The 26,862-nt window shown below is 38.6% G+C and overlaps 1 protein-coding gene across 8 annotated transcripts in view; it reads right to left on the bottom strand.

Moving 5' to 3' along the window:
• Positions 1–26,493, bottom strand: part of GLS (glutaminase) — a 67,723-nt gene extending 41,230 nt beyond the window's left edge. For 6 of the 8 annotated variants that reach the window (XR_012674156.1, XM_075153641.1, XM_075153644.1 and 3 more), the window contains exons 1-7: positions 26,129–26,493; positions 18,597–18,693; positions 17,967–18,088; positions 11,987–12,116; positions 11,180–11,259; positions 9,040–9,203; positions 1,578–1,636 (exon numbers count right to left, since the gene is read on the bottom strand). Coding sequence is in view for 6 of the 8 variants with exons in the window: in XM_075153641.1 (XP_075009742.1) it covers positions 1,578–1,636; positions 9,040–9,203; positions 11,180–11,259; positions 11,987–12,116; positions 17,967–18,088; positions 18,597–18,693; positions 26,129–26,478 (1,002 nt within the window). In the remaining 2 variants the exon portion in view is untranslated. Of the gene's footprint in view, positions 1–1,577; positions 1,637–5,428; positions 6,502–9,039; positions 9,204–11,179; positions 11,260–11,986; positions 12,117–17,966; positions 18,089–18,596; positions 18,694–26,128 lie in introns of those variants that run through there. The other 2 variants (XM_075153649.1, XM_075153648.1) reach the window with 2 other exon arrangements.
• Positions 26,494–26,862: the final 369 nt, after the last annotated feature.

The raw sequence follows: 26,862 nt of genomic DNA on the forward strand, positions 1-26,862 counted from the left end.
TAATGGAGTGTGATAAGTATGATATGCGTCCATTAGACGTGCAGTTACCGCATGCAAAAACGTCAGTGCAATGCAATACTCTTCATAAGAACATTACAGCAAAAAAATAAATAAAAATTAAAAAAACACCAGCAAAAACAATCCCCCAACCTTCTAACAAATATCACAGTTGCATGCAGTAAACAAATCCATGTTATCTATTTAGAAGTACACAATTTATCAAGAACTACGTGCCTTCTGCCAGAGGCACATGCTTGTGTTTTGCCTTATGACCAGTAGGGCATGTTGTAGTAGGACTAACATTTTGACAGTTCAGACAAATGTGTTAAGTCAGATTTTAAAATTCACTATTATCCAAGTGAATTTCAATGCTTAGTCAACCTTTAAAAAATATTAAATGTGAATAAATTTACCTGTCATACTTAAGGCCATTTTCTTTCACCTACAGCTATTAAAGATAAATGTCTTTAAGCAGGAGTTCTTACACCTTCTTTAAATATAAAAATAACAGAAAATCATGATCTAAGTAATTTTAAAATCAACGATTTGGAAATAGGAGGTAGGAAACACACTGTAGCTAATGGACTTTGAAACATAACCAAGACAAAGGCTGTAAACAAGATTTTTTAGACCTCTGAAGTAACAGTATTAAGTTTTCTACTTCAAAACTTCAGGGGACTGACATGTTCCCCACAATTCTAAGCAGGTACAGCTTAAAAAAAAAAAAAAAGAAAAAGAAAAAAAATAGTTTTTTGTACCAGTGGCTACCGAAAAAAGGCAGAAAATACAAGTGAAGTATCTGGCAAACATTAGCATTACATGGAATTTATGCCATTTACCACTTCAAGAGATATATACAGCTACTCTAGGGAAAAACAAAATACAGCTTTCCAAAAGTCACAAGATCATGGGCTAAAGATGTTAAGTCATTATTCAGCTAAAGTCATTTACTCAGCAAAATATGGGTGACTGTTTCCAAATACACTTATTTAAGAAAGTGCATTTAACACTCCAACAGAAACTACGTAACATAGAAGTTAAAGTAATCTAGTTGTACAGTATGTTAATAGTGGACAAATTCAGTATTAAGACTGACATGCGAATATAGCTGCATTGTTCCTGTACAAATTATAGTATCTTCATTTCTTCTGCACAGCAAGAAATACTGTTGTAACTTTATGCTACATAAGAGCATTAGACATTCAGAAACATGTTTCTGAGTGCTATAAAGGATATTCCTGAGGACATACTCTTAGCATTTAACAAGTGTGAGGCAATTCTCTCAAGAGACTATCAAGTGTTGTGCAGTTAAAGAAGGAAACAAAATAAAAGTAAAAACACTAAGGAAAAAGACAGTCTTTCAGCTGCACTGTTACTTTTTAAAAATTGCTAGTCTAATATCGCATTTGTTTGGAAGTGTTACTATTTCCAAAACATCAGAGCTTGTCTACCTGCTAATGAGTAAACTGCCATCAGATATTGCACACATAAAATGAAAACCGTCCATAATCTGTACAAGATACTTTTTCTACGTTCTATTAAAATACTCCGAGAGAAACTGAAAATGAACTTTTTACCTTGATTAAAGACGTGATCACAATTGCTCCAGCATTCACCATAGGGTTATGAGGCCTGTCTGTGAAATAAAGTTTTCAATTACAAATATATCCCAAGACACATTTGTCAAACAAAACCAGTCAAGTGTTTAAGTATAAAATGATAAATATTAACGTATGACTTAAAGCTACGATCATGGAATATAATCCTAAATTAAAAATACTGTAATCCTACATTATACACAATTTTTTGTAATTCTGAGCAAAGTATTTTACAGGTTAAAACAACTCAGTTTAACGCTACCTAACAGTTCAGTAAATTAATCAGTTTGGCATAATTTCTTTTTGTGAAAATTTTCAATCCTCTCCAGTGTTCCAAGATTTGATCAATGCAACATTTGCAAGTGGAACAAACCCTAAGGGACCTTCCAATTTTTCTCCAAGTTACCAAGTCTCAGTGATTTTAAAAGTGTTCAAACAAGTCCTTCAAAATAAAAGAGAATTCTAGTTCTTTAATTTCCTTATCGCTGTACATAAATACAAAATCCTGATTCTTTTTAAGAATCAGAGGTTTCTACTGGCAGCTGCTGAAATACAAATAACAATTTACTCATCCTCACTAGAATTTAACATACTTTATAATTGACTTGCATATACCTGCTATGCTTAAGTTTTCCTTTTTATCTCTAATCTCCATATTAAGAGTATTTCTGCATTCCCAGTCATTCTTGGCTGCTCATGTGAATGAATCGCCTTTTTTTTTTTTAAACGAACATTTTTGCTGTGCCTTTAACTAGGATGTTGATTTTGGGGGGGTTCTTGTTCTTTCTGAAAATCTCAATCACTTCTCAACACCTTAATATTGTGAGAGGTTTGAATTCTTTTTACTTGCTGTTACTTTGCTTATCTCCAAATTTGAAAAAATATTCATTTAAAAAAAACCACACAAAGTGTTCACTATTTTTATATATAATACATGCACACTAAAAGGAACTTGAGATGATTGCTTTTTGGAGATTAGTCCGATACTCACAGTACATACACACACACGCCCATGAAAATTACACTAGTCATGGTCAATGGCACTTAGCCATTTATGATTATCAAATAATCTCCAAAAACTAATTATCTCAAGTTCCTTTTAGTATTTTTCAGAAAGTCAATATTAAAAGGAACTTTTAAAAAAATCAAGTTATTCTATTAGTGAAAAGGTAAGACCAATACCTTCTGTCCAAAAAAGTGCAGCTCCCCTAAAATTTCTGTCCAAAAAAGTGAAGCTCCCCTAAAATACAAACTTAATGTCTATATGCTATTTTTAAAGTTGTTAGTGCTATTCCTTATCTCTCTGCAACAGACTCATGAATTGTTCTCATTTTATCCGATTGTACTTAAGATCCACCTACATCGAACGCCCTGTTCTACTCATGTCAATAACACAAGTAACCTGGGTCAAATATATTTGACTTTTGATTAAAAGCAGATTCTAAGTAGCAAAAATGTAGCATTTCCATAGCTTCCTAACTCTGTCTCTCCTTAGGGACCTGACCACCAGTCAAAGGTGTTACAAGTCAAACGACTGTTCACAGCATCACAGGCTGCTGGTCAGAAGGGACATCTGGAGGTCATCTCCACCCTCCCACTCAAAGCAAGGCTATTGCCAAGGTTAAAGGTTACATCAGGTCAGTCATGCCTTTATCTAGCTGAGTCTTGAAAACCTCCAAACATGGCAAATCCTCTATCTCTCCAGGCATCCTGTTCCTCCTAGATGAGGAGTTTACCCTACCATCCAACCTGCACCTCCCAAGCCACAGCGTGGGGCCACTGGCCCTTCTGTATCATCTGCCACTACCAAGAAGAGTTACACAAATCTTCATCTTTGCAATTGCTCTTTAAGAGTTTTAAGTGGCTCCCAGGGGAGCCCCTAACCTCCCCTTTCAACTGCTCCTTGGCAGTTATGTGCCCTGGACCCCACAGCACCTTGGCAGCCTTCCACTGGAGCCCTTTCCAGTTTTTCCATATTCTCCTTGAATTAGGGATCCCAACGCCGGACACATAATCCAACATAACATTGGCCTCATTCATGATTAGAACACACTGTCACCTTCATTTCTTGCCCTAGCTACACTTCTCTTTTTTCCAGCTTCCTCTCATCAACATCAGGTATCACTCTAGTCCATAAACATGTTAACGACTTAATCATATACAACCCACTCAAAGTATTTTTATAAATGTTTTGCTCTTGATTCTTCTGCACATCTCTATGGTTTCAATCTGCCACACAGTATAAAGCAAAAAAAAAAAAAATTCCCAAACCCCACATCACATGTATATTTGAATAAAAAGGATGTGTAATGTTTATTTAGCATTCACCAACTCAAAATCTTATCAATGTGGTAAGTCCACACAACAGAATATGCCCTCAGAAATCTATTGCATCTCACTTCTTTGAAGTTGTCACCACTTACCTTCAATGTCAAGTGAAGGCATTCTGGGTTACCTTTTCCTCTACTCTGAAGATTCCTGTCTCTCACTGCTTAACATCTCAAACTACATGTACCAGTTCTGGCCACTTTACAACCAACACACCACGCTGTGCTGACCTCACATGAAGAATGGCCAGAACCTTCTGATGAAAGGAAACATGGACTTTCCTGAACGTGCTTCTGAAATGAAGTTGTGTATTGCCCCCCCTTGACGAGTCAACAAGGAACAATCATTGTTGGAGCCTTAACAGCTAAGGGGAGGTAAAGCAGCCCAGCCTACCACACACTAACAAAAGCTCTTCTTTGAGGGTCTTTCTTACTGTTGCCTAACACCAGCACATCACAGAGCTGAGTAGGACACCTTCCATTAATCCACCTCTGCCTCTTCTAAGCAGAATAAACCCTGTCAGGGTATCCGGGTCCCAAGAAAGCAATTTTCACTATTACCTGGATAGCACCAGATAATGCTATCCAAACACTTCCCACACATAAGTGCCTGTAATTGACAGATAACCCTTCTATCTCGCCACAATAGCTACAGGCTTCTTGAGAGGTGATTGATGGCCCAAGCCTGTCGTGTTTAAGAGGCATTTGAACAATGCCCTTAATAATATGCTTTAACTTTTAGTCAGTCCTGAAGTGGTCAGGCAGTTGGACTAGATGATTGTTATAGGTCTCCTCCAGCTGAATTATTCTATTCCGTTCTACAATGAAGAACCTCTCCACAGACTTAAGATATACTGGCCTTTTTTAAGGGCCAGGCTGCCTAAATAAAATCATACATTCTGAAAGATTCCTGCTAATTTCAAAGAAGAGATTTTTTTCTCTTCTTTCCCATCAATAATACTTCCATTCCCAGGTATTTTTTCACCTCTTAGGGATGTGTAGGTTCTGACGCTACATTAATTTTTAAGGAAAGTCATACATAGGTCTCCTTCTAAAGCGGCAGCAACTACTGATTTACTTCACAGTGGGTGCCATCAGCAAGGGGATTCCACTTCATATAATGACAAGGAATGAAGACTGATACTATAATTGCAACAGTTTGCCAAAGAGGTGAACAAACTCATCTATTAATCTTTAGAAAGAGGTATCAAACTCTGCAAAGCTAACTGACACACATGACTAAAACCAAAACCACACACATACATTCTCTCTATATAATCAAATAATAAAGGCAATGATCTGCTCAGACTGAAAAAAAATCTTTTACGCAGCTTCTCTGCAAGTCTCTTATATTGCTGTATCCTCTCATTATACATTGGAGTAAATTCATTTTTTTATCCTTAATGAAAAGCACAAGTCATAATAATCCTTCGACTTTAACTGGGGTGCCCTGATTAAGTCTAGCACTGATTCAACGATTTGCCTCTTGCATAAACAACCCACCTAACAGCCTCTGAATAGGAACTATATTCTTCTCCGATACAGCACTGTTTCTCCTGTGGGAAGCAGACACTTGTCTAGAACAGCCTTTTACATAGAAAACTGCAATATATTTAACAGGTGTATCTAAATTCAAAATAAAAGAAAATATAAATTTATTGAATGGTGAAAAATATGTATTTTTTTAATACCTCAAAACTGCTTGACAATTAGCATGATTGCTCCAGCAACTTGCCATGTAATTGTGCCATACACGAACTAGACCTTTCCCCTAATAAGCTCAAATTACAGTGCTTCTCCTCTGCCCGTTCTTCCGACCTTTTTGGTCCATCGTTGGCCTTAGGCCTTTCTTGTACTGGCTTGCAGTCTTTGAGCACAGAAAGCAGAGGTTGCCACACATACACAATACAGACATTTTAATACACAGAACAGTTAATCATGGCAAGTTCTTTCTGAAAAGACATCAAAATGTGTTTGTCCAATGCAAAAACTTAAAGAATTCCATCTTTAGTTAACAAAATCCTTCAGCAGAATAAACAGTTTCCTGGCAATCCCTCATTCAATTACAATGCAACATTTATTACCGGACTAAGTTCTACAAACAATTCTATTACTGGACTAATTCTACAAATAATTATCATCAAGAGAAGGTCCCATGTATGGATAAGAGATACCAACTGCACATACATACAGGTATTGTCAGACATGTTGCAAACCTGCAAACTGCTCGATGGCCATAAAAATTATTCCTGACGATGCCTATTTCAGACACATTTTACTATGCAAAATTCCTGATCTACTTCAATCAGCTAGAATAATCTGTTTTTAATTAACATCGGAATTGCTTTAGTCCTCCAGAAATCTGGAATTGTTCGATAGGCCATATGTTCCTTTTGATAAAAAAAAATTTAAAGTTGAATATTCACAAGGCTCCAGAAGTTTCTGAGTTTCCATTGCACAGCACAGATCTTACTCAAAACGTACATGATTTTTACTAACACTTTTTTGTTATAAGTTGGCATTTTTGGCTATGATTTAGAATTGCCTAGTAATTTTCGCCATTCTTTCCAGATTGAGACTCAATACTAGTAAACAAAGAAATGAAAGAACACCCTGTTTTAGGAATCTTTAATGTACTAAGTATAAAAAAATAGCTTCAGATGCACATCTAACCAGTTTTCAAATACCTGCATATCACTTCATAATATCCTGATAACAAACATGAACTTCAACAATATCAGAATGTCCTGGTTTCGGCTGGGATAGAGTTAATTTTCTTCCTAGTAGCTGGCATAGTGCTGTGTTTTGGATTTAGTATGAGAAGAATGTTGATAACACACTGATGGTTTAGTTGTTGCTAAGTAGTGCTTACACGGGTCAAGGACTTTTCAGCTTCCCATGCTCTGCCAGGTGCACAAGAAGCTGGGAGGGAGCATAGCCAGGACAGCTGACCCAAACTGGCCAAAGGGGTATTCCATACCATATGATGTCATGCTCAGTATATAAACCGGAGGGAATTGGCTGGGGGGCACTGATCACTGCTCGGGAACTGGCTGGGCATCGGTCAGCGGGTGGTGAGCAATTGCATCGTGCATCACTTCCTTTGTATATTCTTCTATTATTATAATCACTACTATTTTATTTTATTTTATTTCAGTAATTAAACTGTCTTTATCTCAACCCACGAGTTTTCTTATTTTTACTCTCCCGATTCTCTCCCCTATCCCACCAGAGGCAGTGGGGGAGTAAGCAAGTGGCTGTGTGGTGTTCAGTTGCTGGCTAGGGTTAAACCACGACACAGAATAATTGGAAAGCAAATAGATTAAATATCTATATTTTTTTTTTTATTTTCAAATCTAATCTTCAAAGTAGTTATGTATGTTCAAGCTGCCGAATACTCTGCACATCCGAACTTCAATTTGGATCTATCAATTCAAATCTACAAGTAAAATGTAATCCCTTCTTCCCTCCTCATCCTTCACTCGCAGAAACTCAACTTCCCTTTCTCTCCCTTTACCTGAAATGTTCCTATTTATTAGGCGTCTACCCTCTGTTTTAGTCTTTCGTTTAAGGACTGTATCAATAAAAGGCTGTTCAGGTTAGTTCTAACACATTTTTCTCATGTCAGTTGTATCAGCCGCACAAGCACATACTTAAAAAATAAAATGTCTATCATGTGAATTAGTCCTCTCTATTAATTTCATGCACACTGGTCAAACTTTCAATAATCCCAATTCCTTTATTGCGTAACAGCCTTATAAACACTCCTTAAGTCTAACAGTAATATAACAAAAAACCACAGCCTAACACTTCATCTTCTCTCATAGTTCAATTCTAAAAGTAGCAAAACAAAGAAGAAAATAACTACTATACTTTCTGTTATTAAAAATAATAATTAAAAAAACCCAGAACACCTATATTCATCCAAAGGAAAAAACGAGCAATTTTCAGCACCATCAAAACTTTTTTTTATATGAAAGCTTTCTTAGGACATAAAAGGCAGTCTTCTCCACATTGTTCAACATTGTATTTGGAAAAACTAGGACAGCAAAAACAAGACAGCAAAGCTTGACAAAATGCTAATTCCCTCTTGGCAATATATACGCATGTTGGTATTTCATTACTGCTCACTAACATAATAAAAAAGAAGAAATAAATTGTCAAGATCTATTTTATTTGTAAGTTTGGAAAGATAATTTTAAGGTATGTACTAAATATAATTATGTATCATCTCTGTATTAACAATATAAATATGTAAGTCAGAATTCAATACAGTCCTTGACAAAAATATCATCCAAGCCTTATGCTGTTAATTAAATATTAATTGCAATACCATGGCAACAGAAACATTGTCTGTTCTCTTACTGAGAAAGATCCGCTAGAAGAAACATTTGTGTTTCAGAGACAACATCCAGTATTTCCTCTAAGGCTACATGAGTCATCCTTCTCAGATTTTTGCCATAATGTTTTTAAAAATAACATTGTAATGCCTGAGAATTAATACAATATGAAAAAGAAATAATCTAGATAAGTACTATACGAGAAATTCTTGCTACAGCACTCCCGCCACAGGAAAAAAAAGTAAAATAAAAACATTGTTTTGAATCAGTAGCCAAATTCAGTTTAGAATAATTTGTGGGAAGATGTGTTCAATTTCGCCTTCTGGAAACTAGCCAGCACTGGCATTTGGCACCAGCACCTGCTTCTCAGAGGGCTGAGAAGGGAAGTGATATACATGTTTCTTAAAATCAATTTAACATCTTTGATTCTTTCACCGTCACTTTACAGAAGGCAAGATTAAAGAACACTTGCTACCAACTCAACTAAATAAATATACATTTCAAATACCTGTATTATCAAAATACTTTGTTTTTTCTACAGCTGGATACTAGCAAATAGAACAGAAGTAATAAAGCATCTTTTACTAGCATTCTAAATTAGGCAAAAGTGAGTGACAAAGGATAAGCCTACCTTGCTGACAGCAAAATATTTTGGGACACTTTAATAAGACAAGAGGATACAGTAAAATGAGAAGACTGAAAAAACTTGGGTAGCTTGTTTTGTCATTTTCTAAAATTGAGTATTTGCATTATTAAATATTATGTATCTCTTACCATCTTCATTCAGGAACAATTTGTTGAATCTTAATCCACTAGGCTCTTTACCAACATATCTGTGCACATACTCTGTGCCAAGATCATTAACAGCAATAGCATATTTCAATGGCTTTACACAGGACTGAAGACAAAATGGAACTTTGGTATCGCCAACAGAATGCCTGGGAAAAACACAGATGAAGAGGTTTGAAATCTCCTGTTTGCCAGCTGTGGCAAGTAGAGTGTTAAATACTTCGTTTATTCTTCAACATACAAGGACTTTTAACAAAAACACCCAAAAACCCGAAAGCATATTATTAACTCACATTTTAAAGAACAGAACAAAAAGGTTGAAAGGTTTTAACAATTGCCTCCATAAGGAAAGTATAACAAAGTCACTTGCTGGTCATTACTGCAGATGTAACAAAATAAAAGCAAATTCAGAAAAGGGTTTGTACCAGAGCAAAAAATCACCTCAGAGCTCTAGTCTCACACTTACCCTACTCAGTTGCAAACCACATACTCAACACGGTACAGCTGACCTGAATTTAGCTACTGTACATATTTATGTCTACATAAACAAAGATGAGATCCAATTCAGCTTTGAAATTTGAGGGCAGAAATCAAATAGCTGTATTTGCATTCCCTTTGATAATGGCATAGGTATTTTATCAAAGTTATTAAATGCTATCTTTTGGAAAGTTTACTTTCAACATCTAAGTCAGACTGCATCGACAAATGACTCATACAAGCAGCATATGCCCCATCTAGAGCAAAAGGCTCCAAGCAACCACTTGTCTGATGACAAAATCAGAAACGTATTTGCTTCTTTTCTTTGCAGAAAATGTGAGAAGGTTTCGGAGAAACTCACAAAACCATTTTGGCATTATAAAAACTAACATTACACAACATTAAACATTACAAAAATTAGCATTATAAAAACTTTCATTAGCACATGTTATAATACCCAAAACAAAGCAAAATGTTAATTTAAAATATTCAAAGAGGAGAACATTTTTACTTTTAAAGCTGTTTCACTATGAATAAATTATAATTCAGACACTTAAGCAGGGAGCTGAAAAATACTGCAACTCACTTGTACAGTTCTTCCTCTAGAGGCTATAGAATATATGGCTAATAAGAAATAAACATACAGATCATAACAGATCACATTAAAATGACCCCCAATCCACAGTCACTGTAAGCAAGTCTGATGCTCTCTCAAGAATGCCCCATTCACTTGGGATACACCAAATACCTAAAAATTATGGTACTCAGAATATGCAGTCTGACTATATCAAACTGCAGGACAGCAGAGACATGCAAGTTATCTCACGTTGTCTAGTCCCAAAGATGGACACAGAATAGTCCACCTTACTTCTCAGCTAGATGGTGTGAGTGTGGTAGTGTTTGGGCTCATAACTGCCTCTGCTACTCTGAGTCACTATTCAATAAAAATAAAATCACTCTAGCTGTATCTAAGACCTACATAAGCCCTTAAAGGAGAAAGTTTAATAAATCTGAAAAGCAAAATCATGTTAAGTTCTGTCCAGTTTCCACATCTTCATTTTCTTTTTAAAGAATACGGATCTGAATTTTTTCAGTGACGTACAGTGATCACATAATAATGCTACAGTAAGAACATTAAAATGTACAAAAGGAACTAACTTTTAAGCCTACTGTGACTTACAGAAAAAGCAATATAGCTCGAGGCATGGGTACTATTAGACAATGCTCTTCAACTTCCACAGATTAATACTATATAAGCATTGTCTCTATCTTGTCCTTTGGTAATCACTGACATTACCCACAGCTTCTTTACTGTGTTTGGATCATAAGCACAATATAATCTAGCTTTAAATATAGTATTTACAAATACTATTTAAACAATATTTTATAATAATAGCAAAATAATTCAGCTTTAACAGAGAAGTTGAAAAAATGTTAAGAAAGATGACCACGTGGATTTCGCTTCTTAAACAACTCCAATAAAGCTTTTTCTTTACTAAACCATGAGATATCATGAAGTGCTGTATATCATAAAATATCTCAAGTTGGAGGGGACCCATAAGGATCATCGAGTCCAACTCCCTGCTCCTTGCAATATGCCAGATAGTTTAAATAATTGAAACAGTAAAATCCAGAAGTTAGAATATACCTCTGTCCATCCACTGTGCAAAGTGACACACCCCACAAATCAGGGCTGAACTTGGCCAGTTGTGGAATATAGTCAGCAACCTATCACAATGTGAAATAAAAACAGAGACATTACAACATCCAGAATATTTAACTATATGTTAATTAAAATAAATGCCAATGGAAAGGATACACAAGTTACAACTGAATTACTGTACTAATAATCACCTGGTATATCTAAAACTTCATTACAAGTTATTACATTCACTAGTTTGTTATCAAATAAAATATTTTTTCAATGAAAGTACAAACTTCAGCACATTCTAAGAGGAATCTGTTCTATATTACGGCATGTTTAAATTTTATATGCTTTGAAAATGCTTAGCTTGTAACAAAGTTTGGGGGTTTTCAATTAATTTATTGAAAATAAGCATTAGAACAAACTTTAATTACTAACGTAGGTATGGTGTTGACAACGATTTCTGTCACAGAACCCAGCCAGTTGTGTAGAGTAGCATAATTCTTTTATAGACTAAGCTTAGTCTGACAAATTATATAGCAGTTTTACAGTTTATGTAAAATAAAGAAAGAACAACATTATTTTCTCTTTATAACCTCGAAATTGTAAAAGATCATGAGAGGTAAGGAGCTTTATTTCTAACACAGTTTACAAGTTGCAGACATAATTGAACTTCCTAAACAATTTTATCAAGTTATCAGTTTAACATTTTGCTAAAAATGTTAAGAAAAATCTGGCTACTTAACAAATATATTTGGTTAATTGCAAGAAATCTATAGAAGTTGGAAGTTGAATTTACAGACAGGTTACCTTTCCTCCAGATTGTTTTTTAGCACTTTCATACAACTCATCAATATGTGAAGTAAATGACATAAAATCTGGAATGACAAACTTCCTCCTGAAAGCTTGAGTAAGCAACACAATATTACTTTGTACACACCTGTAAAAAGTTAAAAAAGTTTATTAGTATTTTGACAAAGTACTGTCAAAAAGCCTACTTAAGCAGCAATTACATGCTATTTAAATAAGGACCAAGTTATATGCCTACAAGAACAGGTCTTTATTAGAAAAACTTTTCAATTTTCCACTCTGTAAGTTATAAATAATTTTTAAAACATATTTTAAATTGTTCCTTTGCATTTGCTTTTATGCCTTTTTATTGGAAGCCCTTATTTGAAGTTTCAACTGTAAGGTTGTACTGCCAGGTACTATCAATTTGCCTTCAAGTAGCACCTAAGCTTGCAAAAGGGATCTAAGCCACCCATTTCTTAGGATCAAGACACGTGACAGCCATCTAACCCAGCCCTCGTCCAAGGAAGTGCTAATTTCGGAGCTGGATCGGGCTTCTGAGGTTCAGGGTTGGTTTCTTTCACTTCCAACTGGTTTCACCATGAATTGAACAAGATCACTGCCAACAGACCAAACTGGAGTGAGTTCCTACTCTAATAAGAATAAAACCCTGTGGAAGTACTTGATAACATCTTTTCAACTAAACAAAAGTTAAGAGTGAGCAGTACTGCAAGTCTCTTGCTTCAAACTATCACCAGTTAAGGAATCTTTGCTGCCTTTTAACCCACAATACGTTATCGCCCACACCCTCCGAACATCAGCCCATCTGGTACATTTAAAAAACTGATGAGGTAAAAACGAAAGGACTTATCTAGGAGAAACAGAAGAAGGGAAGGATCAAAACACAAGCTGAGACATGCTGCTTGAAGTGGTATGCCTGTGGGTGGGGGGTGAGCAGGAGTGGGAATTGGGAGCCATTATAATGTCACTTGAAATATGACCTGATAAAGGATATTAGCAGCCCTATCCCAGTGCAAGGACGAGAAAGGGAGGTTTATCATCAAACAATTTTGTCAACATGTTCCTTCTATGCAGAAACAAACTGTTAATTCAGACAAATGGAAAGTTAGGAACGTCTAGGCCCATATTACAAATGAGCATATATCCTTCCAATGAAGACTTATTCAGAAAAGTAAAAAATTAATTTTTAGGGAAATACTTTCACTTGGAATAGATACTTCCAATAATCCAATTATTAAAAGTCATTATCAGTTCAAAATGAAGTTGCATGAAGACCAGTGAACAGACAGAATTATCTTCCCTTTGAATCCCCCTCTCTTTTTTTAACGTTTCAGTTTTAACTCCTTTGTACTTAGAAGACTTTATAGCAAATTCAGCTGACAACAATTTCGATGCTGGTAGGCACTACTCTCTAAGAATGAAAGAAAAACAGTGGAGAAGCTTCCATTCTACACACTGGCATCTTAAGAATTGCTGTGCCTGTAATAAGCTGCTTTGTTAGTCTTTGTTAAAATAGCAATTGAGTGGGTTTTGTTGTAATATGTCACACTTATCCACTCCTTTTTTACGTATCTTGCAAAAAATCCTGTTCGTTTTTTGTTCCCAGCAGTCTCCAATTACAGTAACCTACTGCAGGTGCAATAACCCCTTTTCAAAAGTAATTAATAAGTTATGGCAGCTAGATGTGCAGAAGGAGTAACAACCTTCAGATGCACTCTTTTCAGGAGAAAAAAAAAAAATTTGAAGTTCCCCTAAACCTATTAGAACAACTCAAGAATACAAAGTATGGAAAACAAGGTGGCAGCAGTATTCACTGAAATACAGTCCTCTGACACCACATTATGTTGCTGAAACAGGAAGGGCATTTATACACTTACCAACTCACACTGAGTCTAGGATGGTCACTTCAATAATTCAATCATTTTAAGCTAGAGATTGAAACTCACTGCAGAAATAGCTATGCTGGTTAAGGACATTACCTATTCCTGCAAGAAGTTCAAGGTCAGTGTCTGGGTATTTATCCTGGTACTCCTTAACCCATGCAAGCCATATGAATTCACAGACATTAAATATGGGGGTTGAATTAATCTAGATGGATATGCAGAACAACTATTGCATGGACAGAATGACAGGGGTCTTAGTAAGCTCCAATTAACAGGGCAGTAATATTTTCAGTCAACAGAGGACACTAGCCTTGACAGCCTCCAATAGACATCTCCTCCCCACCAGAGTTTCTAACTGGTTTATGTTCCAGGTAACCCTTTGGAGATGAACAGTCTGAGGCTCAGGAGAAGTGGAGCAGTAGGAAAAGATGACAGGGAGGAATTTAAGGATGCAAGTCTTATGATCCATAATAACTCTCAGTGACTTGTATAACCTGAAAGTAACAGTTTGGGGGGTTTTTTGAAAACTGAATCTTTGGTCTCTAGCATGAAGTTAGGATTACTTTGTTTCCTTTATCATACAACTTGTTCCATTTATCCATTCTTTTTCAAGTTCTGGCTCAAATTGCTAATTATTGCTTCCCTAGGCAAAGTAGACATCTGCTAAAAACACAGTCTGAACTCCCCCCAGTTCTGAAGAACCTTCAGGTTATCTATATAGCTGAATGGACACATTTTTTTCCTGTTTAAAAAGCTACAGTATAAGCATTACAGAAAGGAATGTGAAACTCCATTTCCAACTAGCATGACTAGGTCTGTAGAAGTGTTCAACATATTTAGCCACTTTAGAAAAAAAAGTGACATTATTTTGACAAATGAGGTATTAATATAATAACATAGCGGAAGTCCTCTACATCTTCTGTCAAAAGCTTTCTAGCTGCTCAAACAAATAGGATGAAAACAGTTAATACCTGGGTTAAGCATGTCTAAAATGAAAGTTTTCCTCAGGACTTGCTACCTAGATTGAAAGAGCAGCACAGCCACTCAGAAGCAAATAGACAACCCTGTTTGAGATCCAGCAACGGACTGTCAGTTTTACGTTTAGAACATAATATAACCAGATTGCTGCTTCCTACCTGCAGATCAGAGGAGATTTGGCTAGCAAGACCACAGTTCTAGCTCAGTGAAGCGGGACAGACAGCACCTTGTGACAAAGACTAAGTCTACATGGCCAAGTAAGTTATTCTGAAAAATAATCGAGTTTAAACCTCAGAGTTATAACTGTTACTCAGTAGCCATTATCTCATTCAAGTGTACACTATTTTCAAAATAACTCAATTCTGATTGCCTCATGCCTTTCCTTCCCCGCCACCACCCTTGACCAAAATATTGTTAGTTAAGAAGTAGGCTTTTTGCAAGTCCTCTATTTTTCTGTTAGGAACGAGCCGTGAGTTAAAGGAAAAGCTAAGAGGGGTAGGAGGATTTCTTACAAAGATTATTAGAATATTCTACAAATTAGCTACAAGGTCATAGAAACAGATCTAAAGAATAGGATATGTCAAAATGTGCACACTTAATGAGGAAGATTAGTGTGTACAATCTTCCATATTTGTTAAGTTGCCTAAGTTTCATCTAAGAATAGTTAGATGATACTACTACTACTACTACTACTTCTTTATTAAGTAGTACCATAGCTAGGGTACCAAGAAAAGAAAAAAATTCACATAGCAAGCTAACTAGCATGCTGCGCTGCTTTCAGTAAGCAGGCTGTTCTCAGCGAGGTATCATTCATGCTACAAAGAACACGTGTTGTATATAGATCTATATAACACGTGTTATATAGATACAACATGAACAGCCAATTCAAGAAATATGTCAAGCACTCTCCGAAATGGGCCCCAGTAAAGCCTTCAATTCAAGAAACTCTGGAGATGAAAGATTAAAAACCCAAGTTGTTCTGCTTGTAACATGGAGATTTTTTCTAAGTGCTCTAAGTGGAGAGCACTGTAAAGCCGAAAATCTTCAAAATAAAGCAAGTTTAGTCAAATTGGAGTCTAATGTTTTGAACCATTAGGTGTTAAAACACCTAAAGGTGTTAAAACTTCTGTTTCAAAGACTTCTGTTAGCAAAGATGCACAAGCTAAAACATTTTACAGGTAATTTCTACTAGACTTGATTGATTTAGTCAAGCTTACACTATCACTACTCCACGTCACTCATCCTTGATGCTTTATTTGATCTAACACCTTTGGATTCAAATTCAACAGAAGAATTACACCACTGACTTTCATGTTTAGGGCAATGAAGCTTCAAAGTCTTGAGGTAAGTACAGCTGAGTAGATACATTATTATATTTCACACCTTAAACACCTGGAGAAGAACAGAAAATACAAGAACCTTGTACAAGTCTCTACACAGCAAATGCAGTGTGCCCAGGAGGAACAGATAACTGAAGTTTGGGGGTTTTTAATTTATAAAAAAGGTTAACACCTGCTACTAGGAAGGAAAATCTGCTATGTGAAAAGAGAGTCACCTCTCCACCCTTTGTCTAGTCTTTACGTTCAAAACTCTTCCTACACAAGAAGCAATCATGTAAGCTTTCCACAAATTACCACAGTAACAACCACTCCCCTAACACGGAGGATCAAGTCCTAGAGATATGACGTAGAACACAGGCTAATCTTCAGCCCTTTAATTAGCAATCACTTGTCCTTTTTTTAACCACTTGTCCTTTTTTTAACAGAGAACCCTTACCTAAAACATAATTCATATTTTACTATTACAAACAAGCCTTCTAGTACAAATGTAATGCATAATAGCAAAAGCATTTCCTTTCCAATCCAACCATACACCCAGGAAGGTTTCTGACTCTGTAACAATTAAGAGTGCTGACAAATAACGAGTGAAGACCTGGTCTTGAACTTAAATACAGGAATAAAGTTACTCCATGTTGTACCTTTAAGAAGTATCCCCCATTTGATTACAGACTTGACTGGTTTGTTACTTTGTCACACACACAGACATTCATTTTTTCTCAATGTACTTCCAAAAATGTTTATATATATTAAAAAATGTATAATATACATACTTTATGTTTTTATTTATATAAACTATGTAAATATATAATATAGTATAAGCATATACTGTATACTATATATTTTATATACTTATATATTTATATAATGCCATTATGTATGTAAACACACCTTTTTATACACATATATATTTTAAATTGTAACTGAGAGGAAAACACTAAACAGCATTAGTTCACAAATTCAAAAAATGCTACGGAACAACAAAAATGCACCAATTTTGACAAAAGTATACTCGGCATGAAAAAAGCAACTTTCAGATATTATGTCATTTATCCTGTAAATGGAATAAAAATATAGACTCAAAAATAGTCTACAAATTTCATTTCAAGATTTAAGAGCCTCTAAACTTCCAATCTTTTGGCACACAAAAACTGTAAGTAGGGGAGCAAAGGAGTGTGCTTGGAATGAACTGAAGACAGTACTTATACTGTTCAGCTAACTGACCACAGACTTTTCTTAAAAAAAAAGTATCACTAAAATATGGCACATAAATCTCTTCCAAGAGACCAAAGCAGTGTCTACAGTCCTAACTGCTCTCATCTCTACATGCCTTGCAATTTAACTTCAATCTATTTTTCATATACTCACTTTTAGAATTAACTACATACATACTCTGAACATCTCACTAGACAGAAGCAGCATCCTGAACTTCAGATTAAGAACTGATGATGCAGCGAGAGAGAAGTTTTATGTACTCATACTAAATGCTTCATGCTGCATCAATTAATTTATCTGGCATCTGACCGAGAGCTGCAGTATGGGGTCAGCTACACATGCAAACAACACTGGTAGATTAAACTCTTGTGGCGATCACACAATCTGTCTGCTGCATGAAACCAGAGAACAAACTCATATGAAAACAGCATCAGTAGGACTGTGTGTTTGACTCCCTTTCTAATTACACGTAGATTTATATACGTTATGTCTCTCCTAAGACAGCAGTCAGTAACACACACACATTCATTCACGTTTATACAGTTACATTATTGACAGAAAGTTTACTTTTTAAAAAGGTCTTTGTCCAGCATAACACCATCTGAGGTTGTTTGAAGGGTCAGTCTTAACATATCCATGCACTCTTTCAATCGGGGATCAGATGTACGTAATCCTGTAGATTTGAGTGCCTATTACAATAAAACAATAATTACTAAAATGAAAAAATACGCTATTACAATCAAATTCTCTACTGCTCAGTCTTATTTATCAAGATAAGAAACATCTGCCACTGCGTTATCAACACAGAGACATTTTGACACCTTATTGATCCTTTTGCCATTTCCTTTTGTCATTCTGGCTGCGTGTGATGTCAAAGGATTAATGTCATTTGAAATCCACAGTGGTCCAACTACATTTTACACAAGTGCAAATACTACCCAGCCCTGCTGCAGACTCGGATGCTTTCAAGCATACTCTCCTGCACAGCAAAGAAGTGAATAACAATACTAGTACACTCATTCTCTTACTTAATTACAGAAACAGTGTTGGGGGTGGAGAGGGAAATATGGTTACATTCCTTGCTTCAGCTCACTGTGTGTAACAGAAATTCTTTGCTTTGTATACTGGCATTTAGAATGTTAAAAAAAACCTTGTAGTAGTTAGTTTTCATACAGCATTCTGGAACAGTAAACTTACAGTTATGAATTTATGAACTGGTATTTTTTCTTGTCCTTCTGCAATAGTGTAGAAAAGCAGATCTTCTAAGCTAGGAAGGAGACCTTGCTTCACTTTACTGGGGGGGGAAAAAAAAAAGAAAACACATGCATAGATTAGTTTAGTGCATATTTTTATTTATATACATTTTTGCATTGTTCACAAGGAAACATTTTCACTACCAATATAACTGCTACCATTAATTCCAAAGAACACTTTTATCAGTGAACACAAAGCTTAATTCATTCAACTTTAAGCAGGAAAAAATGGTAAGATTAAAAGCAGCATACATATACTTTACAAAGCAAACATTTTTAACTGCAACATAGTCATGTTTTTACTGACATACATTTATTGCTGAGATTATATTTAGAAATTCTTTGGAACAGATTGATCACGTTTCCCTCTTCTTGACGTTGCAGAGGATAGACATGTTACTTGCACAGAGGATAAAGTATTTAGAAGACTCAAAGACTTATGTGCCTCATAATAAAGCTGTAAGAGCAGACTGATCCAATGGTTCCACAGGGAAGAGAAAGTAAAGAGATGATGGATGTGTATTATTTTCTTCAAAATAGCCCTGTTTTTAGGAACTCCTGGAAGGAGTCCTAAAGCCCGTGTCCTTCTAGAAGCTTATGTAAGCCCCACCAGTCACAGCGAAAGCAGGCAAAGCCATCTGCAGCACCGTACGGCATCCCGAACCAGCTCAGGCACCAGCAGCAGTAACTCATCGTGCGTAGAGAGTAAGTTAACGTGCAGCGCACACACATCTTCAGCGTAGACACATCTTTAATGGTCACTATGTTTACCAATGTAAATACACTGGCTCTCCAAGTATTCCATGTGTTAACTATTTTACTCGGAGATATGCTTCCTGTATGCCTGCATTTTTTTTGTAACTTACATCTCCATTTTAAGTGAAATGTGAAGGAAACCTACCAGATTAAGCATCAAGAGTCCTTCCAAGAGAGAAAGCTGCAATACCGACAGCTTTCCCTCAAAGCCTTCGGAAGTTCTCTAAAGGTTTAACCTCAGAGTTTCGCCTTTCCTTGCTATTCCAAAGCACCCTGCAAAAGCCCAAGTCTGTACTCAGTTCTTTATGCTTCCCCTGTAAGTACGGCATCATAGCATACAGCTGGAATGTATACTTCCAAACTGCTAGGGGCAGCGATAGCAAAGGGCTTCGGATCAGTTCTTTCAGTTCCCTGAAGTGCTTAGGTTTGTTTCTAGACAAAGTCAGTTTAGAGAAGGCCAATGTTCTGATGTTTGGCAAGCAAAAATAAATAAAAACAAAACAGTTCTCTACTAAATGTAGACGTTGACTAAAATGCAGAGTATGCAGTCTTACATTATTTTAGCCATCAATTTTAAAGCTCAATCTTATAATCTAATAATATTGGCACCACTTTGTTACTATACTGTAATGCATAAAAGTTATTGCCTGAACTAGAATGCTCAGTGGCAATTTATCTGCTTTTATACATGTATGCATGTGTGTACAAAAAGCAGGTCTAAATTCTAGTCATGACAGTTTTCACAAGATTATTCTTTGAATATCAATACTCAAGAGTTATAACTACAAAAATAAAATACTACAACTAAGCACAGAACCTAGGTAGGCCAATGCAATCTTACAGACTGACATTAATGCTCCCTCCTCTCCCAATACTAGCCTACTCTAGCTCAACAACAGGTCAGATTTATGATTATTTTTAATAAAAATCTTATTCTATCCAAATATCCTTTTAAATTTAAGACAACCTTTAGATTGCACTCGCCTCCCTCCTTTCCTCATAACTAGCAGTGAAAACCAGTAGTAAAAATCTCACTTCTCATTTTCCAATTTATTTAAAACACTGTACTTACATACTAAGAACAGAAGACAGCTTTGTAAGGCAACAGAACTTTCCTTGTCTTCCAGTCTGGATTTTTTTTTTTTTAAATGATGCTGGCTGACTAATGCACAGACAGGCTGGCAATTCAACCAAGACAAACGCTTGCAACTACCTCAAGCAAATTACTGAACACCCTTTTTCCTAAAGAAAATTCAAGTCTTCCACGCAGCACATTGCGCTTTCAACCTTTTGAGAACAGTACGTCCAGTCAAGCCAACAGAACCAAAACTACTAACATACCAATTAAAGCTTCACCCTATACCTGCATCCTAACTCTGTAGCTACATACTTTGTTTTTTAAAGCTATGCTGAGTTACATAGTCTACACCCCTACATTTTCCCCATTTACACAGAGCATTTAACCAAGCTCCCCAAAGCATCGGGATTTCATGTTTTAAGGAATTTCTGCTACAAGACTCGTTACTGGATTGCTGCAGGTCTGACAGAGGAAACTCCCATATTCCACTTTGACAAAACAAGCCAGCAAACACACTGAGAAATTTTAACTGATAACCTATTTAATTACAAGTTTCTGAGCTATTACTCAGAATTTTACAGCTGTTCCAAATGTGGAATTTCTATCTGGAAGGGTGCAGAAAAAAACTTCAGACATTTGACCAAGATTTTTATCTGTAAGATTTTCATCTATTGAAGTGCACCTTTCGCAGCATAAATTCTCTCTTGACATAGTTTCCATATCTTTCACATCTGCTGCTGTTCAATATTGGGTCAGTCAGCCTAATTTAACAATGGATCTGCACTGATTGCCAAAGCAAAGAGGATGGCATTCAATGTATTTACAGAAAATTGCTCTTTGTCAAATAGTCCATCTTTTGATAAAGTTTATCAGCTAAATAGAGGTGGAAAGGCTTGCTCTGCAGTTTATCAGGTCAGTGATGTCAGTAACTAATGTTTGCTTAACATAAAAGCTACGTTTTGGCACCGTGAGCACACTTAGCAAGATAGTGCTACTCAGCACACGTTGTGAAGAGCTGTTTTTCAAGTCAGGGAACTTGCAATTTCCACAGTTGAATTAAAGTGGAAATTCCAGTTTATTCCATTTTATGAATAATGACTTTTGATACTTGTTTCCCTTCTTTTTAAAAAAAAAATAAAATTAAGCACCAGACTATTACACAACTAGACTTCTTCAGTGGTACTCTAACCTGTGGACTAGAATACTGACGGATGCTCCACACTGCTCTTTAAATATAAAGAAAACCAGAATGCAGGAATTCCAAGCACAAGGGCTTTGCGATCCATATCGTTCCTTCCTTCAGCACTTCCTTTCGCATCTGTGTGATGCTTACACCAGATTCCACGGAGGATTTCATTTTAGCTAAAGCTGAATTATAATTCTACAATATAAAAGAGATTAAATTTCAAATCCAGTGAAACATTCCTACTTTGTACTTTAAGATGTAATTGGCAAAATGCAGAACAGGATTTATAGAACAACAAACGATATAAAGATAGATACTGCTAATAACAGTATCAGGCTCATTATTAACTGTAAGACGCCAGCCATAAAAATACGAGGTGACAACAACTGAAAACTCCAAGGGCTGCAACCCACAGTCAGTAGCCACTATCTAAAACAGGCATCCTGAAGAAGTTGTCACAATACTGCTGATCTCCAACTAAAAGATAGAAACATCTGTCAAGTCACTAAAAAACTACTTTCTGTCCACTTGCGTAGTTAGACACTGATCCCATTAACAGTGGTGGGTAACCATTTACCTGAGAACTTACCAAGATTCAGACAAAACTCCATATTTATAAACTTAGTCCAAAGATGGGCATGTTTTAGTAGATGTCAAAGTGTTTATGGTAAAAACAAGAACTGTTGCTTCAAAATCTTAGCCTCTAAGGAAGTTACGAAAGGTCTCATAAAAGCGCACTTCTAACAGTTTCTTGCATCTGCGAGTATTATACCCACACTCTGACAGCAGTAACAGTGAGATGAACCACTGCCTGGTTACTACACAGTTATTCCTCTGGAATCTGGCCTAGGTGGAAAAGCAAAATGAATTGTAAAAGGTATCTCCAGAATTCATCCCTGTCCTTAAAAAGGAGCGCTACTACTCCCTTGTCACTTTAAGAAAAAACAAACAAAACACTTCCATTAACCATTTTGCTATATTCCATATACTAGTACCCATCACTACTGCAATTTAGCTATACTTTAAAAATCAGAATTGCTCACGTTTTGCTCCTCCCTCTCACCTTAATCAAGGCCTTTGTAATTTAGAAATAGCTTATACTAAGATAAACTATGTTTGATCCTACTACTGTCCAGCATAAGATGCAAGAATAACAATGCACGCTTACACTGAAAGTAGAAGTGAACAATGCACAGTTATATTGAAATTAGAAGTCAGTACTATTAAATACTATGCACGTTTATAGTTTAAGACTGTGCTAGGGTATTGTGTTTTAATTATTTAGGCATGAACATTGATATGATTGCATTTTAATCCACAGCCTTCATCAATCAAAATTACCAGTCTATGACCGTTCTCAGTTTAAGTGCAAATATTTTTCCTTTCCAAAACATATTAAGTTTCAGGTGGATACAGAGAGTGAAGGCTGGATAGCACGGATGCAGAGGTGGTGGAAGATGTTTAGGAAAAAATGCACAAGGGGATCTGGTTATGCAATGGGATACTAGTTATTTCATCAGCCACAGACCTCATAATTTATTCCCTCTACGAGGAATTAAACTGTTCTACATTTCTGTACACTCTTTGCACAAAACATTTTAGGTTTTCACTTGCAACTCCTACTCCCTGTACACGAGGACTGTTAGGCAAGCAAACAAGCAAGAAAATCTTAGTGCTGTCTTTTGACACTGTAGGTTATTCCAGTATCCTAGAACCATGACCTTACAACCAAACAGAGAAAAATAATCCCCCAAAACAAACAAAAAAAGAAAGTGTAAAAAGGACTATTGCCTTCCCAGTTGGGTCAACAAACCATCTGCCAAACACAACTCAATGTTATATACGGCTGGATGGCAAAGCTCTGGAATCAGCAGAACACACAGACTGCACTGACTTAGCCTAGTTATCAATTTAGTCCAGAAACCTGTCTTCTGAAGAACTTCACTTTTCTTCTGAATCCTGCACTCTATCTTAATATAGCAACGATTTCCACATGTAATGTACCATTTACAAATGCTCAAGGAAGATTTTCATAATTCTGCATTAAGAAAAAAAAAATGAAAAATAAGAACCCAGCAGGCTGGCTAATGTGCCACCAGGAATTCCTGCACAGCCTGAACTGAAAAGAAACTGTTTCCAGCTTTTTCCTTGTTCATAACTATATGCTGTATGTTTTATGTAATTATTCCTTGTTCATTTTGCAGTAAGGCTCAAAGAACAAGCATCTGACTTTCAAACACATCCTTTTGTCAAAAGCCAAAAATGATTAAAAGTGTATAACTGGTTTGTGACCACATAGCTTTGCCAGACGTATTAGGAATTATAGGATTTCCCTAACTGATGATAGCTGTAGGAAGCTGTTATAAAAGCTCAGTTCAAGAAAATGTTACTTCTTCAATAAATCACCTTTTCAACAGCCTCAAAAACCCCTCACAGTTGGCATACTGGTTTTACCTAAGTTTTTAATGGTACTGTCTGTATTTCTCATTGAAAATGGAAGTACAACCTTTATAAACCACACCTACTTGAGCCACAGCCGAATATTTTGTTCCAAAACATTACATATAGAGCTAATTCAAAGAGGAGACTTCATATATGTGGAACAATAGTATAACAATAAGACACATATTATTGTGTATTATATTGTATATGGCTATATAACCTGACATGCACGCGTTTTCTAAGGTGTTTGTCAGCAGAAATTTTAACTGATGCCTTTAAAGACTATATCCCATTGAAACAAAAGGCTTGAACCAAGCTGAGCAGCTAAGACATTTGGTGGGAGAAAGGGGAAAAGAACAAGAAGATAGCTTCTTTCCCCGCCTGCCATGTTGAAGGAGTACAAGTTCATGCTAAAAAAAAAAAAACCAAAACCAAAAACCACAACTCAAAAGCAGAACCATTAACAAGCTACAGGCTGAAGCCTTCCCGACTGGCCTTGTGGAATCTTTTCCAGACTTCCTCTTAGCATTAGGCTAACAAAGACTTGCTCAGTGTTAAAACAAGGTATTCCTTTCTTGGCCTTATTTCCTCTTCTTTTGCTTTTTTCATCCAGGTAATAAGCATAGCAAAGCCTAGGAAAGTAGCCTGGGTTTAGATTTTAATTATGCTGCCCATAAGCAGCGCAAAGCCAACACATGGGCTGCCGACAGGAAAGCCAAGGGGCATGTTCCAAACACACACAAAGGAGATGGGTCTTCATGGGCTTGCAGTTAAGCTGTCAAACTTCTTGTAGAAAGCTATCAGAGATACTAAGTGTACCCAGGTTCAAACAAGCAATGGGCAAACTGTGAGATGGGGGGGTGGGAAATGAGTGACTTTTTCAAGACCTGCATAATGCTGAGGACTAACAGAGCAGAGTGCTAAGGAGAACCACCAATCCATTTACCTCGTCATTATACTCGACCCCTGGTATCCACTACTGGTCATTACCAGGGACAGAAACTGGAGCTGATACACCAGTCCCTGACCAATTATTTTAATATTTCAGATTCTAAGTAAAAGAATATTAACTTAATAAACATATACAGTCTTATCATTTTATTACCTGCATGTACCTTTGTCACTTAGGGACAAATCAGGACATCTTGGCACAGGTACACGTTCTGCAGCACCTATGAACGTTTGTAGACACCACTAACTGGTGGTAACATCTATCCCTAATTGCCCTAGATGTAGACGTGGAGGAAATGGTGCTACAAAACTTCAAAGGCAGAACTACACGCCACGTACATTGCCTTTAATAATTAATGTAAGATGACACAGCTTTCGCTTCTCTTGGAAAATATTTTATGCGGGTAGCAGCGCTAGAAAAAACACACTAACGCACGCTGTCTCCTCTGAGCCAAAACACAGGCACTCCCCGCACACACGCACAGCCTTATGTGGGAGGGACCCCGAGCCAAGTGGGAGCTCAAGGCGTGGACGGGACCCCAGGCAGCGGCGAGGGCGGCCCCGAGAGGCACACACGCTCCCCACGCGCGCGTCTGCGCTCCCCTCCCCCTTCGAGCCCGCCTTCCGTGACCCGCGGGACCCCACCGGGCTGCGCAGCCCCGCACCTCGGCACCGGGCGGCCGCCCCGAGCACCCCCCGGAGGTGCGCGGCAGCCGGGCCCGCACCGCCCCGCGCACGCAGCGCACAGGCGCGGCGCGCCCCCGCCGGGGCGCGGCCGTGACAGACCCTAGCCCGCCGCGGCAGGGCCCCGGGAGCCCCCGGGAGCAGCGATGCCTGCGCCGAGCAGCGGCCCGGCCCTCGCACCTGCCGAGGAAGCGGCGTGGCGGCCCCCGCGCCCCGCCCGGGGCGGCCCGGCCCGGCCCCCTTCCGCAGGCACCACGCGTGCGAGGGCGAAGGCGGCGCTCACATGGCGCCTCCGCATCCCCCGGCGCCCAGCCCGGCCCGGCCCGGCCCCGCCGCCGCTCGCACCCCGGCACGCCCCTGCCGCCCCCCTTGCACTCACTTCTCCCCCCCGCCGCCGCCGCCTCCGGCCAGCTCCTTGCCACCGCCGTGGTTATTGTTGTGGCCGCTGTCGGCGGGGGGCTCGTCGGGGGTCGGCGGCGGCGCCTGCGCCCCCTTCCCCGGCTCCTCCAAGGCTCCCTCCGAGCGAGTGCACAAACCCCGCGCCGAAGGCGGCGGCCGCCGCAGCCCCGGGCCGCGGCGGGAGGCGGGCGGGCTCACGCCGAAGGCGGCCAGCGGCGGCGGGAGGCGCCTCGGGCCGGCGCCGGGACCCGGGCCGCCGCCGCCGGCCGCCCCCGGCGGGCCGAGCAGCAGCAGCTCCCGCAGCAGCGCCGAGCGCCACAGCCGCATCATGCTGCGCCACTTCCCTCCGCCGAGTGCCCCAGCCGGCGGCCTGCGGCGCCGCTCGCGCTCCGCCGCGCCCGCCCCCGCTCACCCGATTGGCGGCGGCCGCGTAACTGTCAGGCACTCGGCGCGCTCATTGGCCAGCAGGGACGCCAGTCCGGCCGGACCGCGCCCCTCGGCGCGGGACATGCCGCCCGCGGGCCGCTGGGGTCTCGGCGCGCGAGGCCGGCGGCGCAGCGGGGGGAGCGCGCGGGGGCCCGCGGGCGGGCGGCGGGGGCGGACAAGGACGCGGCGGCCGGTACCGCCCGCGGCCGGCGGGGCGCGAGCGGAGCGGAGCAGCGCCCCTCCGCGGGCGGATCCGCCGCAGGGCCGGGCGGAGGCGCGCTGAGGGGA

The sequence above is a fragment of the Calonectris borealis genome, chromosome 6, assembly GCF_964195595.1.
Source record: "Calonectris borealis chromosome 6, bCalBor7.hap1.2, whole genome shotgun sequence".
NCBI classification, from domain to species: Eukaryota; Metazoa; Chordata; class Aves; order Procellariiformes; family Procellariidae; genus Calonectris; species Calonectris borealis.